This window comes from Limanda limanda, chromosome 4 (genome assembly GCF_963576545.1).
Source record: "Limanda limanda chromosome 4, fLimLim1.1, whole genome shotgun sequence".
Taxonomy (NCBI): domain Eukaryota; kingdom Metazoa; phylum Chordata; class Actinopteri; order Pleuronectiformes; family Pleuronectidae; genus Limanda; species Limanda limanda.
Window position 1 is genome coordinate 16,595,030 of NC_083639.1, and position 19,031 is coordinate 16,614,060.

At 41.8% G+C, this 19,031-nt stretch overlaps 1 protein-coding gene and 2 non-coding genes across 3 annotated transcripts; all 3 read right to left on the reverse strand.

Annotated features, from left to right (window-relative positions):
* Positions 1–4,065: 4,065 nt before the first annotated feature.
* eogt (EGF domain-specific O-linked N-acetylglucosamine (GlcNAc) transferase) lies at positions 4,066–17,164 on the reverse strand. The gene is made up of 15 exons (XM_061070406.1): positions 16,961–17,164; positions 16,119–16,219; positions 15,766–15,874; positions 15,500–15,594; positions 15,298–15,402; positions 14,194–14,300; positions 13,176–13,279; positions 12,159–12,251; positions 10,951–11,022; positions 10,196–10,282; positions 6,566–6,634; positions 6,150–6,211; positions 5,891–6,010; positions 5,223–5,325; positions 4,066–4,935 (listed from the first exon to the last, which is right to left on the reverse strand). Exons 1-15 carry the CDS (start codon positions 17,162–17,164, stop codon positions 4,789–4,791), a joined length of 1,578 nt encoding a protein of 525 aa, XP_060926389.1. The 3' UTR covers positions 4,066–4,788.
* On the reverse strand, positions 9,341–9,412 carry trnae-cuc (transfer RNA glutamic acid (anticodon CUC)). The gene has a single exon. It is a non-coding gene; the product is annotated as a tRNA-Glu (tRNA).
* trnar-acg (transfer RNA arginine (anticodon ACG)) lies at positions 14,800–14,872 on the reverse strand. The gene has a single exon. It is a non-coding gene; the product is annotated as a tRNA-Arg (tRNA).
* Positions 17,165–19,031: the final 1,867 nt, after the last annotated feature.

Genomic DNA, 19,031 nt, shown 5'->3' on the forward strand with positions numbered 1-19,031 from the left:
ACAGCCACGCCGGGGGAGAGCCAGCCCCATGGAGCCGGCTGAGAGACCAGAGCCCGCGAAGAAGTGGTGATGTGGTCCAGTCCGGCAGCGGGAGCTCACCGCGTCCCGGCATCTCAAAACCAGAGTGGGGAGAAAGTCACCAAAAAGTGCGTAATTCCCCTAAAAAAGACACCACCGACCCGATGTGTTCTTTTTTTTTTCTTCTGGCGACCACTCCACACACACACACACACACACAAGTTCCTCCACCTGAGCGCGTAAGAGTCGCCGGAGAGATGCTGATGAGAGTGATGGTGTGGTGATGTGAGGAGTGAGAGTTGCTCTCCCGTCGCTCCTCCCGAGCGGGGATCGATTGGACACAAGAAATGCGAAGCGAGTCCGTCTTCCCCATTCAGAACACGTGCAACAGCGCCCGCCCAGTTCACCAGCTCCCAAAGAACAACCCCCCCCCCCCCCCTTTTCTTACTCCCCCCCCTTCCCCGCTGATGTCATGTAGTTTACAAGTAGCCTGGGTTGTTGGGGCGGAGGGGACGAGGAGCACGGTTGTCATTTTATTTTTATTTTTACTATTACTCGTCTACTTTTAAGGCGTTGGTTCAATGAGCTTTCCTAAAAAGGTGACAAGAACCACAAATCAAACATGAACAACACATCACTAAGGGACAAAGTAATTATCTTTTGTAACAAGAATGGGATCAAGAAAATACAAATGGAAAATTCAGGGTGTACACGCTTGGTTTTATACGCCTGTAGGACTGCAATCAATTTGACATATATAGGATTTACCCTTCCTACGTTAAACGAGTCCAATATCTGAGAAAGTTTTACCGGGTTTGTTACAACAGATATAGAAGTTGCGCAAATATGATAGAAGTCACCTTGAGTTTCCACTACTTCACTGCCATTGTGCAACTTACTGTCATGGTCCACATTGCAGCCCACCTCGTGCACAACACTTGGTTCTGCGGGTGAAGTAGTCTCCACCTAACCCCCACCCCCCCTTCCCCCCCCACTCAACGACATGTTAAACAGAATTTAATCACAGTCGCCTCTCCATTACGCACAAGGAGACAGCCTATCAATTATTCCATCCCTTCACTATACACCAGTGCGTTGATGGCGATTGATTGCTTTGCGCTGTATTTGCAGTCGTTAAGGCTTAGAGGAGGTCGATGTCTGCTAACGACCCAAGGTGAGAGGTATCCGATACGTTCAGATGTCTCGCCGTGCAGCACTGATGGTGCCATATACGGCGGGCCAGGTGTCATTGGGAGTGGCGTACAGATAGAAAACTAGAAATAAAAGAGCCATGCACCAAATGTGATGGCAGAAAAACACACAGCGCAATCCCCAAGCATCCACTGTCCCCCACCTCCTCTGACCACTTCTGCTCCTTGTGCATAGAGTGAGAAAAGTGTTGTTATTTTATTTTCAGCCGATTCATCTAAGGCTTGAATCTGTTACAAATCGATCCGTCTGGCTTGGAAGTGAGAACAGATTAGACGCTGATGCAGGTTTGCCAGGAGTGAAGCCCTGTTAGTTGCAGGAGTCAGATGAAAACATTAAATTGAAGTTAAAATAAAATAAAATCCCTGCTTTCAGCACCGCGGACAGAGCCAACCGCGCTGCATATCAATTCAGCACCACGGACAGCTCCTGGCTGTCCTGTCACTGCATGGGCTTTTCTCTGCGTTTACTTTGCTGTCAAGCAGTTAATCCAGTTTTCAGACTGAATAGACAAAAGTGGTTTGACTGTGTGAAGTGGAATCGAGGCGGAAAAGTTGATAAAACATAATAGATCCTGTCTGCACTGTCAAGTGGTTGAACCTGTGTGTCACAATGGTAACCAGAGGCCTTTTAACTTAAAAGTGAGGCAGCTAATGGATTCAAAAGCCCGTACAGCACTTATCTCATCAATCCTTCCTCACATCGGTCAGACAGTATCAGAGGAAACCACATCATTTTGCTTTAACACTCCGCTGGACTAAATAGTGTGAGGTTGAACGGTGTTAAATTTGATTTAACTCCCTATACTTCCCATTGTTGTTACAGAGCAATCCGTTTTCTGAACATGTTTCACAGTAGGCCTATGTATCTGTTTCCCATTTGTAAGCAGAAGTGTTAGGTCGCACATCCGAATATATAACGGCACTGAGGGCAAGGTAAGAGCATATAGGCAGAAGTCATCTTGGAGTGTCATGTATCAGAGATGAGGGGGTTATAAGATCTCCTGTGGGATTACTGATCTCCTGTCCTCACGCGTCTCAATAATCTTCTTTTCCTGAGCAAACGACCTGTATTAAGGCGCAGCAGAATCAGTTATTTAACGTTTCTAAAGGAAAACACATCATTACTTTTATGGCATGACGAAATAAGGCCACACAGGCGGGGCTGTTGGAGAAGTCTGAGAGGTGAATTTCCAGAGAACTCGAAACGGGGCCCAAGGCAGTAAATGTGGGCCCTGTTTGTAGATGATGGGTGAGAGAAAGTGTGCCTGCAGCACCTCGAACTACATGAGCGCACAAACTGCGCCCTGGTGGCCAATGACGCAATAAGGTTAAAGTTACTGAGCGCACAGAGGCCACGCACACACACAGGAGAGGAGGAAGTTGGGTACTTATGACTTTGTGAAATGTTTTTTGTGGGAAGGTTGGTTGAATTATCGTGTTTTCTTCTTTATTTCTGATCTGTTCTCTTCCACTCTAGTGCTCCGTTTTAGAGACATCCAGCGGCCGAGCTTTGCGCTGAGAAACAGGACTTGGCCATCGATTTGGAGCTGCCATGAAGGTTAATGAGAACAGACATCTTGGTTCCTCTGCTTTTGATGCCCTCCCTGCATAGAGATTCTTCATTTCTTTACGAGGTCACTGGCAGTAACCCGAGCAGGGCCATAAATAGTGTCCATCCCAGACAGGCCCGGTGTCTGTCAATACTCAGAAGGTTTAGACACAACATCCGCAAAAAGAGCGGCCCGGGAGCACGACTGCTGACATCAAACTTGTGATATTAAAGCAAACACACTTTAACAAACATCGCCTCCTTGTGACCCAGTGGATATATTGGTGCATAACTCATTCTCGCTCTCTACTCTGTTGGAAACAAGTCTGTCAGGGGCCATCACACAGCGCAAGGTGAGGATTTGGACTCATCTGTGGTGTTGTACTGCCCCCACGTGGCTATAATGTGCTACAGATAGTTTTTGAGGCCATCCAGATTTATTATGGTGACAGTAAAAACTGAACTAGTGCCCTTTTGCGGAGAGCTCTTTTCCTCCTTAGACCTGAACTTACTAAAATAATGAAACCCGCCGCATAGAGCTGTCTGGCATCAGCAAGAACTGGCAAGACAGAGGCCCCACTCCCCCCCGCAAGGTCAGACATCGAAAGATGATTGATTATATTAAGATGAATTAAATCTCTAATGCCTCATGTGGCCGGAGCAGACAGGAGACATGCTTCAGCATTTTTGGAATTATTTATTTCAAAATGTTACACAGCTTTAGAATATGAAATCATCCAAAAGACCAGCAGAGCCCTGACCGAAAAAAAAGGTCTGACTCAGTTCAAACTGGTTTCATCGATAAATAAAACATCAAACTCATGGAGAGGCCAAAAAAACACAGAAATGATCTTCTGATCTCTCAAATGCTCTTGTGCATTGCAGCAGATTGCATGCAAATTGTGCTCGTTCTCTTCCAGACTAATTTACTGTAAAGTGTAAAAGCAGCAGCACTCAAAGGGCTCGAGGAGTGATAATAACTGGCGGCAGCCCCCTCATCGTTTGACCACACTGAACAATAATCCAACTGGACTTGAGTTTAAATAACAACTGTGACAAATGTAAAGAAAACTATGTGAACAAATGGAAAAGTTAAAGGTAATATTAAAATAAAAAATACTTTAATGTTTAATTCGCAATACTTAATATTAACCAACTGGACTTGAGTTTAAATAACAACTGTGACAAATGTAAAGAAAACTATGTGAACAAATAGAAAAGTTAAAGGTAATATTAAAATAAAAAAAACTTTAATGTTTAATTCGCAATACTTAATATTAACCTGTTTGAAAGTATTACTGCACTTGCATGTACATATAACACGAATACTGATATCGATATTTCACAGATACAAAAGAAGCCTCTTAACAGTTGGAGTCTCTCACTTACCCTCTGTCTCTTATTATGTGAGTTTTTGGTGAACATCACAACATGATTTCACAACCGCAAAGTAAAAAAGTTTGCTGCTACGCTATACGTGAAAAATCCAGCATGTGAACGCGACACATTACGTTAGAGTGGTGCTGCCGCTGCATGTGCTCAGAAGCTCTGCTGTGATTGTCAACAACTCGGAGGAGGCTTGCTTCAAGGTGACACTGATCAAATGTGACAAGATGTCGCATGTGACAGGACGCGGCAACAGCTGCTCATTAGCTAACTTTGTCGGCGTGGAATGAAGTCGACGCAGTGGAGGTAATGAAGAAACATAGGACACATCTCATCGCTCAGACTGCACACGCCTCGTCCTTTCACTGATTTGACACTCATAGAGCTGATGACAGCTATTCAAAACCGAGTTGTTGGCCATACCGCTTTCACTCATCCATACTTATCAAAGCAGTGGACAGGAGGTGACAAAACGTTCTGTCAGACCACTGGTGAATGAGGTAACTTTGAAATAATAATGCTAAACGTACACTGCCAGAGTCCAGATGTCTTTTGATCACAACAAAAGGCCGGATCATGTTGGAAGTTCTTCAGCAGTCAGATGTTTGTATCCTCTCTGTGTGTCTACAGTTCATCATGAAGGGCTCTGCGTGGCCATTTGGGATGCTGTGTGATGAGATCGGCTTCCTCAAGCACGAGCCGCATGAATTCCCCCACATCAAAAGAGTAGTTGGTAAACTTTGGATGGTCCCCGAGGGTGGGATGGTGACCCTGCGAGAGGGGTAAGAGGAGAGTGTGTACAGTGAATGAACGTGAAAGCATCGGGAAGCAACACAACCAGGCAGAACAGGAATGTGTGTGTTTGTGTGGGTGGGCTTTCCTCTCAGGTGACACACACACAAAATTAGAACTGCACATTTGTTCTGCTGTGTCTATAATTGCACATAATTTAAGGTGAGAATGGGAGTGCAAGTGGTTGTGTGTGTGTGGGGGGATTGGTGATGAATTGAGAGAGCTCATGCTGAGGAGCCGAACGCTGGTACGGGAGTTTCCCCTACCTTGTCCTGTGGGACCACTTTGTCCATTTTCTGCCAAGTCACGTATCGAATGCCCCGCAGCCGAGCCAAATCTCGATAGCAGCTCTCGTCCTGACAATTATATCTGGGAGGGACAGATGCAACCACTTTATCTCTTTCTCTCCTTTGTCTGCCTCACTTTTACTCTTTCTGGCTCCATCTCTCTCTCTCATTCTCTCTCTCTCTCTCTCTCTCTCTCTCTCACTGTATGCACACTGTGGCGCTCGCACACACACACACTTCAATCAGTCGCTCTACACTAGGTAGCTGGGTGTGATGAATGCCTGGTTAATTAGGCATTATTTCACAGTCATACACCAAGTGGCTGAGGGGCACTTTGGGCTCAGAATGCTGCCAAGCCCATCGCTCTCTCTGTTCCCCTCTCCCTCTCTCTCTCTCTTTTTCTCTCTCTCTCTCACTCACAGGTTTTTCGATGCTAACTATTTAAGTTATTTTACTTTTAACTATGTTACCACAACATCAGCTTAATTAGAGCATTAAATTGATGAGCAATTATTTTCTATGTATACATTGACTTGTTTTTTTTTATAGTTTTAATGAACTTAAACATCTCTCTCTCTCTCTCCCTCTCTCTCTCCCTCTCTTTTACGCATACCCATACACATAGGCAAACATGAAGTGTCACTCACAGCTCAAAGATGACAGCCCAGTCAGGGAGGAAGAGGAGGTGTGTGAGACCTGCCCCGTGCATCCCTATAAAGATGTCAGAGTTGTGGGTGATCCTCAGCTGCTCCAGGAAGGGAACATCCCTGAAAGACAGACACGGAATCGGACATCGATCATCTTCGTTGTGTGAGCACTGTTATATTACATACAGTTTAACACCTTCTTTATTCTTACACAGCACTGAGCGGCACTGAATAGCTTGTGTAGCCCTCTATAACTCACTTGTATTTGTAGTCCACCACATTGACCTGCAGTAAAGGCACGGTCTTGAGGGCATTTACCAGCTGTAACAACAACAGAGGGACGTGTTGTCTGATCAATGAGAGAGCAAACAAATATGGGCAGTGACCATATAAATCACAGGCCAGTTTTTTTTACTCATACTGTTTATAGCAAATAAGATTTTAAATAGGCACTTAACAGAGGCGGGCAGTAAATCAATGTTAGAGAGGAGGGGCTGAGGGAACGGGAGAGTTGTATAAAGTGAAGGAAGAGAAAGAGACACAAAGAGGGTAAGAGACAGACAGGAGAAAGGGAAAGGAGGACAGGTGGTGGAACACGATGAAGGGAGAACAAGTGCAAGGAAGATAGAGGAAGAGGGAGAGAGAGGGACGGAGGGAAGGTGGTGCTGGACTCACCTCCACTTGGTTTAATATCCTTCTGTATTCCGTGCTGCGTGCCAGCAGGGTGACACGAACACGCCCCTCCTGAAAAAGGCGATGCACCCAATAATCAATCAGCCAAGGACAGAAAAGACAAGTGGCTGGGAAAACATGATGTTCATTCAGAATCATTTAAAGCCCTCTTCTTCAAATGCCTATAAACATCAGGGATGAACAGATAAAAATTAGCCGAAGTCAAATTAAAAAGTCTCTTTTTAAAGTGTAACCTCAGGTTTACTTTTGTGATATGCACTGGCAGTACAGAGATGTTTCTTTTCTGCATTCTACTACTGCCACCTTGTGTTCTGACAGAGTACTTACATTTTTATATTTTAGGTGTCACCATTTGCAGCATATGCGGGCAATTAATATAGATCATAACATGACTATAATTGAATGACATTTATGACAATTACAGCAAGATAAAGCCTGTGCGACCACCTGTACTTATTAAAGAACCCTCAACAACACCACCTCACTACAAGCAGTGAGTGTGTGTGTATTCAGAACAGATCCATCTTCTTTGGTTTAAAAAGCATTTAAGAAGGTATTAAAAAAGATGCTGTACTGAGGAGACAGGAGGAGAGGGGCTGAGGAGGAGGATGAACCGAACACAATGGACGAGGGCAGCGGTTTGAGTCCCTGGCAGTGCCATTAATCTAGGAATGAAAGGGGGAGCTGAGGAGAGGGTCAAGGCAGAGGAGACCTTTCATTCAGTAGCTGCTCTGATATCGCCAGCGGCCTCATGTCTCGCTGAAAAGCTTCTTAGCATATTTCCAATGAAAGCCATGAATTCCCAATGAGTTGCTCCACAGGAAGGAAAGAGTTTTCAGGGGTTTACGGGTCATAAAGATACAGTCAAGTACTTCAAACCCGGGATCATAAAAGTCCCATGAGGAATGTTGGAGAGTTAGAGATATAGGACAGGTCTTCCCTTACTATTATAAGAGTGAAGTACAGCTACTAAAGATGATGAAAATAAACTGATATGATAGTAAAAAATAAACATTCTTGGAGTTCTCTCCAACTCTGAAGAGAAATTATACCATACTGGCTCGAATACAAGACTTTTTCCTGAAACTTTGATTTATAAAAATATTCCTGATGACAAACAAACAAACCATGCAAATCAGGGTGAACAGGGACACATATAACCTCCTTGAATGGTGATAATAAATGTTCCCTGACCAGGAAACTGCGGCGGTGAAAGCACCCAATCGTAGCCACTAGACCACCTGGGAGTCCAAAAACTATTTTGGCAGCACTTTTACCAGCATCATATGTATTTTACTACAGCTATGTGGTTATTCTGAAATATAGTGATATTTATAAAAAATATCAACTGTATGGATAATTGCCAGAAAGAAGTAAGAGGGTGAGTCAAGGAAAAGTCAGCTTCTAGTATTTATCAGGCAGCGTGCCAAAACTACTGAAACTACTCAACTAATTTCATGTGTTTTGGAGGCGTACCTTTAACGTGTCAGTTAGAAGTGTAGGCTGCTCGTTCTCGCCTTTTCAGAATTACCAACCCTAGCTTTAATTAGTGTTTCCTAAAAGACGATCTTACTACCTTCGGCCTGTCTTGCAGGATGTTTAGCCGGTGGAGGACGTGCTGGGATCATAAAAGTCATAAAAGAGTTATAGATATAGGACAGGGCTTCCCTTATACTATAAGACTGAAGTGCAGCTACTTAAGACAATAAAAAAAACTATGAAATCATAGTAAAAAAAAAAAAACATTCTGAAAGTTCTCTCCAACTCTGAAGAGAACTTATACCATATTGGCACTAATACAAAGACATAAAGATTTGTGGAGATGATCGAAACCTACTAATTCACACACTGTCTGCATTAGCAGCTGTTTAAACTACTGAGAGAAAACAAATGCAGTAATAAAACATTTCGTTCCCTCACTGGTAATAAACCCTGGGGACAGATGCAAGTGCATCAGATGTTAACCACTAGAGGTGAAGATATTGCTAGTGCAGCAACAGCGGAGCCATTTGTGGGTGAACGTTTGTAGCAGGTCTTAAGTTAATGAGACACAGAACACATTAATGTTCCTATATAAGTGCAGAAAAGTTTTTAATTGAGTGATTTGAACAGGCAAAGAACGAACCGTGACTTGTTTGGTAACACTCTGCCAGTTGTTCCTTTCACTCATGCTATTTTGGTACATGTGTTAAAAGGACACCGAATGCGCAAATGTGCAAGCAGGCTCTGGTTTCAACACTGTGTTATCACTCTCAGTTTGTTTAGTTTGGAAAAAGGCAACGAGACATCCTAAATATCTGTTGTGTTTTTTATCCGAGCAGGATTGAGCAATAATCCTGCAAAAAGATAAGCACGCTTATGTATATATTCTGAAACACAAAGTAAAATGGGAAACAACATACCACCCTCACGGCCCGGCCTTCCACTCAAATTCAATCAAGCTGCACAACATTCATAGATATCAGTCCTTTAAATGTGCCTAATTTTTTAGATAAAGATCCATTGTTTATTCCATGGGAAGTCTGTGAAAATGACAAAGAAATTGTCTATTATTAAAAGTATTAAGATATTCCTGGATCCACTTCTTTGTCAGGGTCTGTACCAAAATGTAACAGTTGTTCCTTGGCCAATTTCAAGATCTTTACCCATATTATGTAGAATCTGTAGTATTTGCATATTCCTGCTGACAAACAAACAAACCATACTAACCTAGTGGACAAGGACATATATAACCTCCATGAGCAGTGGTACTAAATGCTCCCTGACCGGGAATCGAAACCGGGCCGCGGCGGTGAGAGCGCCGAATCCTAGCCACTAGACCACCAGGGACATATTACCTAGTCAATGTAAACAGTTTTTTTATCTTATGTTCAGAGGTTACACACACGCTGAGATCTGTCCTCAAATAGATGAATAATGAATAATGAAGTCACCACTCACCTCAGTGATACACAGTAAATATAAATAAAATGTGACTCATAAATATGTAATTTCACTGTAATAATTCTAAGGTACTTAATGCTTTCATCTACTTCCACGTAGTGTCTGCAGTCACATTTGTTGCTGTGATCATATATCTGAGGGAGCAAAAAAATACACATGGCCTCTCAGAGCAGTGGCCCAGAGGAATGAGAACATACCCAGGGAGGGATCTGGGGGGGTGGTTTGTGAATCTGTTCCATTTATATTCCTGATGACAAACAAACATACCATACAAACTGTGTGGACAGGGACATAAAACCCAGGATCATAAAAGTTTTAGGACAGGGCTTTCCTTAATATTATGAGCGCCGAATCCTAGCCACTAGACCACCAGGGAGTCAAAAACTATTTTGGCAGCACTTTTACTACCATCATTTGTATTGTACTACAGCTATGTGGTGATTCTGAACTATATTGATGTTTAGAATAAATACCAACTGTATGGTTGATTGCCAGAAGTAAGGGGGGAGTCAACGAAAAGTCGTCTTCTAGTAGTTATCAGGCAGTGTGCGTTCATGTGTTTTGGAGGCGTACCTTTAACGTACCTGTTAGAAGTGTAGCCTGGTCGCTTTTTGCAGGATTACCAACCCTACCTTTAATTTAGTGTTTCCTAAAAGACGATGTTCCTACCTTTGGTCCGACTTGCAGGATGTTCAGCCGGTGGAGGACGTGCTGGGAGAAAGCCCTGAACATCCCTTCACTGTAGCAGTCTGAGATCTGCCATCAGCACACAACACAGGGTCCATGTCAGTCACACATGCAATTTATTTTAATGTTCAATTCAAAATATTGTATTACAATAATAGTTTTGTTATACAGTCATTCAAAAAGATTAACAATATCTACTTGGAAGTAAATTTGATCTGACCACACTTGGACTTTGATTGAAAAAAAGTAATACACTGGGAATATGACAATTGTAAATATGTTTCCTTATCTCTCTGGAATGAATATCACATGAGCCCATGCATTACTCAAGTCTGAGAATTTCTCACTGCAGCTGTAAATGTGAGCACATGAATATAAACATGACATGTGCACCATGGGCAATCAAGAGCCTCAGCCTGAGTGTGACCTATCAATATTTCACACATCAAGGCAGCAACCACAGGAAAACACATATTTACGTTGTATTGTCTTTATAGTCATCTCCTTGGAATTATCATTTATATGACATGAGCTCTTGCAGAGCTTCTGAATACATCACATTAATATTTGAGCTGAACTGCATGTTTGTGCATTAATGTATCACCAAATGTGAGATAAAAAACATAAATGCAGACACAAACAAGGCAACGCTGAAAGACTAGGACAGTACAATTCGATCAGATGTATGTTCTGTTAGTGGACACACGCACAAATATACGTGTGGGGTGGTAACTTACGAGAGGTGTGTTGTAAAAGAGACCATATCTCATTCTGGGAAGTAGCGAGAAGAAGGCTTCTTTGAAACACACCTATGGACAAGTGTGAAGAAGGAACGAAGACAGTATTCAGCATGGACCAGAAATCTGTTTGTGTGTGTATATGTCATCATGTAATACTCACATGATAGAATATTGATGGACATTGAATATGTGTCGATGCCTGATGCTAATTTTTTTTTCAAGGTGTGATTGAACATACTAACTTTGCAGTTTGCCATATATATTCCAACAAGACCATTGTTGCTGTTTGTGGATACAGGCAGCAAACACAATATTTTCTATGACCTAAATTAATGTTCCTGTGTTAACATACCAGAATTATATAATTTAGATAACATTTTTTTTCTTACCAGCAATTCAAGATGGTAACTACAAGTTTGCACAACGTAATTTTAATTTTGTGTCTTATTTACTCATCTTCATTCTGGTGAAAAAAAGGAAAGATAATGGTGCGATTACTTGTGACACCCAAAAAAATATCTACAATATCTAAAGTCCCTGTAGCTTGGCTCACACAGGAATAACTACACCCTGTCACAAGATTTAGTGAAATATAGAGGAAGCATAGTCACAACCAAGAGAACCCTGTGGCTAGAAGCATTTAAGAGTTTTCAACAAAATCCTACTACACTGAGATAGTGATTAAACTCCCAGACGAGGAGGAGACGTCAACCATATCCTTTTGAAAAGCTTTACCTTTACAGATTACATAACTAAAATGACAGAATCTCCCAAAAATGAATAAAAAGGTGCATCTGTTGATGCAACTTCCTTTCTCTTTCTCTTCCTGTTGTCTTCTTGACAGACAAATATTGATCTAAATTGTTTCCTAGTTGCCTGCTCTGTCCCTAATGTGGTAACATCAGTGTTGTAGACGTACATGATTGTAAAGCCATGCAGTTCTCAATCACATTAAAAGTGAATGTGTTTGTGTCTATATATTACATTGTTCTACTTCATATTAGTGATTTGACAATAAAGATCTCTGGTTGAATGTTGCTCAATGAAAAATGATGTGAGCCTTTATATGTGGACCTTTTTCTGATTATTGCCTTCAGTGTGATCCAGCTACTGTGAAAGTTTTTCTGTATGTGTCTTTGATATTATTAAAACACATACTTGAGTATGATTCCTTCAAGGGACCCCCTACAACACGTTATACCTACTCTTTTCGAGTCATAGGTCTTCAGGTGGATGATGTCATAGTCTGAGAAGGCCTTCCACGTTTCCCTGAACAAATCTCCATAACCATAAAAACTCTGAGGAAAGACATAAAAAAGAAGGGAACAAATGCTGTTTAAATTAATGGCACAGCTAAAAATGAAAAACAAAGCAATAAAATTAAAACCATCAACAGATGTGAGCAGTGCTTGGAGTCACTTGTCTGTTATCAAACTTTTACTTTACTGAGGCTTAAGTTTTAAACAGAACCTGTAAGCGCACTATTATCCGACAGTCGGATCCTGTTCGGTTTGCAGTCTGTGATGAAAGGTCGCTGCTCTCCTTCTCCCTGTCAATTCTCCCACCCCCTCTTCTTTTACTCTCTTTCCTTTTTTCTCTCTACCTCCATGTGTGGTGGGGGAACAATGGGCCGGATAAGGCTGCCCATAAATCATTCTGTTTTTCAACTGGTGGTTCCCCTTGATGTCTTCATCGGGCTCTCATGCCACTGACAAAAACTGTGGACATTGTAAACTTCAGCCAATCTAGTGTTTGGATTTCTTGCGTGGTTACAGTGATCATTTTGGATTCTTGTGTTTTCATATCACAGTAACATCAGACAAGAGAGAGAGGAAGCTAGAATACATAACTCCTTCTGCCAAAATATTGAAGCGCTTTATGCATCGGCATTTTAAAATCTTGTGTTGTGATTCAAGAACAGACTTTAATGTCCTATAAACTGAGCCCAGCCGGAGGATTTAATTTGATAAATGTAGCTAGAAGACACTATCACCAATCACTAGAGGCAGGCCACATGGAAAACCTACCCTCATGTTTTATTTTCACACATAAATAAAGATGTGACATGACCATATTTAAAATGTGTCTTCTTTTGCATCAGTCTGGAAGAGTGACATTAAATGCAACAACAAAGTCAGTTTTTAATGAATAGCAGTAACTTCCAGCTAATATAGCAGGAATGTTCCTCTCAATTTGAACAAATACATCTCATAACAACCCACCGTGTCCCACATGACGATGTTGATATCTGTGCTGAAGGAGTTGTTGATGTGCTGGGAGATGTAGAGGTTGACAAAGTCACAGAAGTGGTGGTACATGTTCACCCCTGAAGAACACACACAGTGAAAATAGAAAATAAGTGAACTGGCATCACTCTGTTTCATGCGTACAAACTAAAAGAATAATAAACTAGAGTCAAGCTCTCACTACATTATTACCTCAACAGAGGAGGTTGTGTTTTCATCAGTGTTTGTTTGTTAGTTAGTTTGTTAGTATTACACAAAAACAACAGGAGAGATTACCCTGAAGCTTGGTGAAGCTTTATAACACCATGCTGAAGAGGAGGGGGGGGGGGATCTTCCCTGCATAAGTCTACCTCAGTCTGCCCTCCCCTTCTCTACTCTTCTCTACTCTTCTCATCTCATTATTATATACCAACCAACTGTTCATCCCTTTACTGGCTATAGCCCCATGCACGGACTTTACCACCACATATTCTTATATATTTATATATGTATATATTTTTGTTGTTTTATATATATATATATATATATATATATATATATATACACATATTTTATTGTACTTTCCACTTCAGCAGCACGAGAACACTTCCCTACTGGACACTGACACTATCACATCATTGCATTCCATTCCTGTATCTGTAAATATGTTCTCCGTATGTGATTTTTGTATGTATGTCAGTGTGGTGTTTAAGTGTTAACTGTATAAGCTACTGGATGATCTGAATTTCCCTCGGGATAAATAAAGTATCCATCATCATCATCATCATCATCATCAACATCAGAAGGATGAGATATGGGTCAGGGAAGAACCTATTACATATTGACATATTTAGGGGACTCATCTTTTTTTGGCTGTAACATGTTATTACATGCTGAAACGACTGCAGGGAAATCTTCAAGTTTAACATGCACAGGTACGTTTTGGGGTAAGGTTAAAGCTACTTGTTTTGATTGCAGGGCTTAAAACTAAGTCAGGTAAATCTGTGTTATTTACCAGCATCCAGCTTCATAAAGACAGTGGGTTTCTCGATGATGATTTCACAGTGTCCATCCTCTATGGGATGAAAGTCCAGCTCTGTGTATGTCTGAAGCTCAGCATACCTACAGAAACAGCAAATAAATGTAGTATCATAGGAAATACTGTAGAAATGCTGCACAGGTGGCACAATGTGGAAATAAAAATCATTACAACCCCAAAATATGATTGTTTTCTACTGTGATTTGAATTATGCTCAAGCTCCTATATGTAAGATTTAAAAATGTCTGACTTTGGTTGTTCAAAAAGTAAACTATATCAGACAGAAATGCAGACTGATGACTCCAGCATTTGCATTGACAAGTGGAATGAAAGCATTAAAAAGGTCAAACTAATTTTCACAGCGATTATAAAATGTTCCTCTGAATATCTGGAAAAAAATATGTAATATATTGTACTCTATATATATATTATGACTACAGGCCTATCTCTTGGGACCAAAGATCAGCAGGATGGAGTGGATTCATTTCATTTTACATTGGAATAGCATGGAATATGCTGACTGTGACTACAGTAGAGCATGCTTTACATATCATGTATCAAATCAGTAATGGAAAAGATCATCGAGCCAGCCAGGAGTCGAACCTGGAATCTTCTGATCCGTAGTCAGACGCGTTATCCATTGCGCCACTGGCCCTGTTCTCCCTATGAGCCCCACCCCCCAATTTTGGCCCTGGACATGTTCTCATTCCTCTGGGCCACTGCACTAGGAGGCCATGTGTATTGTTTTTTTTACTCCCTAAGATGTATGATCACAGCAACAAATGTGACTACAGTAGTGTCTGCCTTAGAATTATTTGAATGGCATTACATATATACGAGTCACATTTTATTTATATTTACTTCTACTTCTGTAACTCAGTCGTCAAGAGAGTGTGTGTAACCATTGGGAAACATGTCCCTGGTAGTCTAGTGGTTAGGATTTGGCGCTCTCACCGCCGCGGGTTCGATTCCCGGTCAGGGAACTAAACTTATGGCCTGGTTGATGAACCATGAACACATATTCAGCATTCCCAAGAGCTCATATCAAAGGGAGTTGCTGAGAGATGTGTATTCACTCACCAGGACTGCAAGGGGCTCTGGTGCTTTCCCTCAGCAGCGAGTGCTTGCTTGTTCAGTCTGCAGCGACCACCAATCTCCCCCATCTGGATGAAGTCCTCCTTGTACCTGTAGGACAAACGTGAAGAGTTTCAAAACTCTCTCTCATCAGTATTGATGTCAAGCTTTCTTTAAGCTTGTGTCACTTTGAGTTGTACTGACTGACCTCTCATGACTTCTGCGTGGCCTCCGTAAGTCCAGATAAAGGTTAGTTGCCTTACAGAATCTAGTGTGGCTGCTGCATCTTAGTGATGAGTCACCCTGGAAAAATACATTAGGTTAGAAATATGGAAGTAATTGTGAGAGTGGTGTCTGTATCGTTTGAACTGTGTGTGAATCAAACTCCTGTTACACACTGGGTCTCTTTCTACCTGATGTTTCTTCCTGTTTACTCAGTAGGCCCGTGGGAACTAAGGAAATGAGCACACTAACCGGCTTGCTGGCCTTGCAGAGTCTTTTGAGCTCAGAGAGACGTTCTTTGACATAGCCAAAATCAGCCTGCTTCCAGAAAAGCTCCTGGGCTGCCTCCAGTGAACGAGCCCTAACAGATCAGAGATGTACGGACAGATCATCAATGATTCACACTACAAGTGGGTGAAATCACTACCTATGAATAAAAGAGCACTATTATTTGTGATACTTAAGATTACAGAGTATCTGACACTTCACAGGTGACTAAAATGAGAATGTAGAATGTAAATTATGTAAAGTGTGTTGCATTATACAGATGGGAAGAACAAAGTGAGAACATGACGTGTGGAAGACAGTGATGTGAGGAGCGGTACCATCCAGAGTCAGCTATGGTACAGACTGGATAACCGAAGCGCTTCCCTGGATCACAGTTCTTCTCATAGCCCCAACAGGCCGACAAATCCAGAGGTGCATCCTGTTGTAACACGTGTGTGTGTGTGTGTGTGTGTGTGAGAGAGAGAGAGAAGGAGAGAGAGAGAGAGGAGAGAGAGAGAGAGAGAGAGAGAGAGAGAGAGAGAGAGAGAGAGAGAGAGAGAGAGAGAGAGAGAGAGAGAGGGGTTTAAGTTCATTAAAACTATAAAAAACCAAGTCAATGTATACATAGAAAATAATTGCTCATCAATGTAATGCTCTAATTAAGCTGATGTTGTGGTAACATAGTTAAAAGTAAAATAACTTTATATAATAGTAAGCATCGAAAAACCTGTTTCGCCCAAATACTCTTCTTACTACAACTATAATTGGAATTGTATGATTAACTCAACTGCTCCAATTAGAGTAGAACAAAATGCTCGGACTGACCTATTTAAAGAAGTTAGAGGGACAAAAAATAATCCTGATGTGTAACAAATGAGTAAAGTCTGAGGAGGCTCAGACATCTGTCAGTCTATGAGGCATCGGTGACACCACAAAAGAAAGAGCTGGGACCATCATTTGAGTCTTCTAGCTCGCTACAGGAGAGCAGTGTGCACATCTTTATACAGAAATTAAATCATTTGAAAATGAGTAAATAATGAGCCAGCTGACAAAAGATGTGACACAACAATATCCAACAATACAGTAAGTGCATGTGGTTATTGTTGTAATCATATTGTTAAAAAAACAGTCAATGATAATATATACGACCAGTGAAGCACTCACAAAGTCCATAACTTACTTTAAAAGGGCAGAGTGGGTCCAGACGACACTGCTTGGCGACCCTCTTGTTGTTGTAGAGGAAGTAAGGTATGTGCTCTGGCGGCAGGGAGATCCTGCTGTAGTTGAGGAGCGGTGCTGGTGGTTCGTGGTGTGTGTCCGCAGCCTCCTCAGTGGGGACCACAGCTTGAGAAAATATTGTTCCCAGCGCCACCAATAGCAGCATAGTCGGAATTACACAAACATGTGAGACGGCCGCCTGGCTTCAAAGCCCTCTGTGAAAAAAGAAGAGACGGACAAGGACTCAGACTTGCACTGTGTGATCTTGGGAGAGAGCCTAACACAACAGTATACAAAGCGTGTGTGTACAAGCTTAAGTGTGGGAATGTAGCTCCAGGCGGATCTGGGGTCCACAGAAGGAAAGGTCCTGTTGCAGGAAGTCTTACTGACCATTTTTTTTACAACTGTTGTCTGAACAATCAGAACTGAGACTGGAGGGGCAGCATGAAAACTCCTGGTTGGTGATAATGTGACATTTAGATTTCCAGACCAGTGTTTATACAACACTTATATTTCCAGGACCCAAGTCTCAAGCATTTATCTTCTGAACAAACCATTGATTTAAATATATTTTTAGCTCCTAAAATCACAGATGGATCAAACGTGGGACCTCCACCGAGGAAGTTACGTTACCACCCCTGTTGGTGTGTTATTCTCTTTGTTTGTACACAGCATTACGCAAAAAGCACTGATCAGATTACCACAAAGCTTAAAGGAGGGATGTGTTATGCGTTAGAGAAGAACCCTACAGTCTATGGGAAGAACATGGATTAAGGGGCAGATCAAGGATACTTCTTTTCAATTTCTTTATCATTCATGGAACAGGAAGGGAATGGAGACTGGTGATGCTGGATTTAGAGAAATTAGTTAACAGTGTATTCTGCAGCTCTGGTGACACTATGAGTTGAAGGATAAAGTCTGGGCCAGTCATTAATAACACATTTTCACAAAGTTAAATTCAGATAAGAAATTGACATGTTCATTATACTTTAAACATAGACACGCTTTCCACTATGGTACACACTTTTTCTTCTAATCAATGTTGTGAACACTGTTATTGTATCTCAGTTACACATGGTATCTAGTGCACTTCTGTGGCTCTCTGAGGTTTCTAAGATATTCCCCCTGTTAATAAGGTAGGTTTTTGTAATTCTTATTGAGGGTTAGGGGCAGAGGATTGGTGAGTTCAGTAACAGTAAACTTTGTGTCTGTAAAACGACGTCTCGCTTCATCAGTGATATCTCATGGAACAGCTCAAGCACACGATGATGTACTGAGGAGCTTCACAAACTCTTAGCGCATCAGTAGACAATCAGAGTAAACAAGTTCCCTGACGTTTTATCCATGTGTTTTCGTCCTCCATGTGAGAAGCATACTTTATTGTAGCTAGCTAATTAGCCTGAGTGTCCTGAGCTAGCTGGAAGCCAGTTAGTTGAAGTTGAACGCGGTCAGTGAGTGGACAAACTAATGTTAATACTGATTCTAAGAGGCAGTAACAACGCATTACTTACTATTTTCTATTTCGAGAAGTGGAAGAAAACGACGCTTGTTTCGCAGCTGACGTGTGAGAAACTCGTGTGTTTGCTAACGTGTCGCGTCGGTTCTTCACAAAACCGACGTGAAGCAGAATAACTGGACCAAGAAACAACCTTTAGCATGTTGACAGTATACAAGTGTTTGCTGTCAGTGTGAGTGAGGGACGTTTTACCTAAGCACACAGCCTCCTCCTCCTCCTCCTCTTCCTCCTCCTCCTCCTCCTCCTACTGCTGCTGCTTCTCTCCTCACTGAAGCGTCTGTGGTGCCGGTGGTCGCCATGACACCGGAAACCTTATACAGGCCTGCAGTGTGCAGACCCCACCACAGGGAGGCGCTGTCTACCACACTTTTCTCTGTAGACTGCACTGAATCCTCAGCCCATCTTCTACTGATCACTTTATAATAAATGTTTAATATAGAAACAAATCTACAGCAGGAACATGAGACAAAACTTTAAGAAATGTAAAAATACACCATTAAAAAGTTCAACGTCTCAT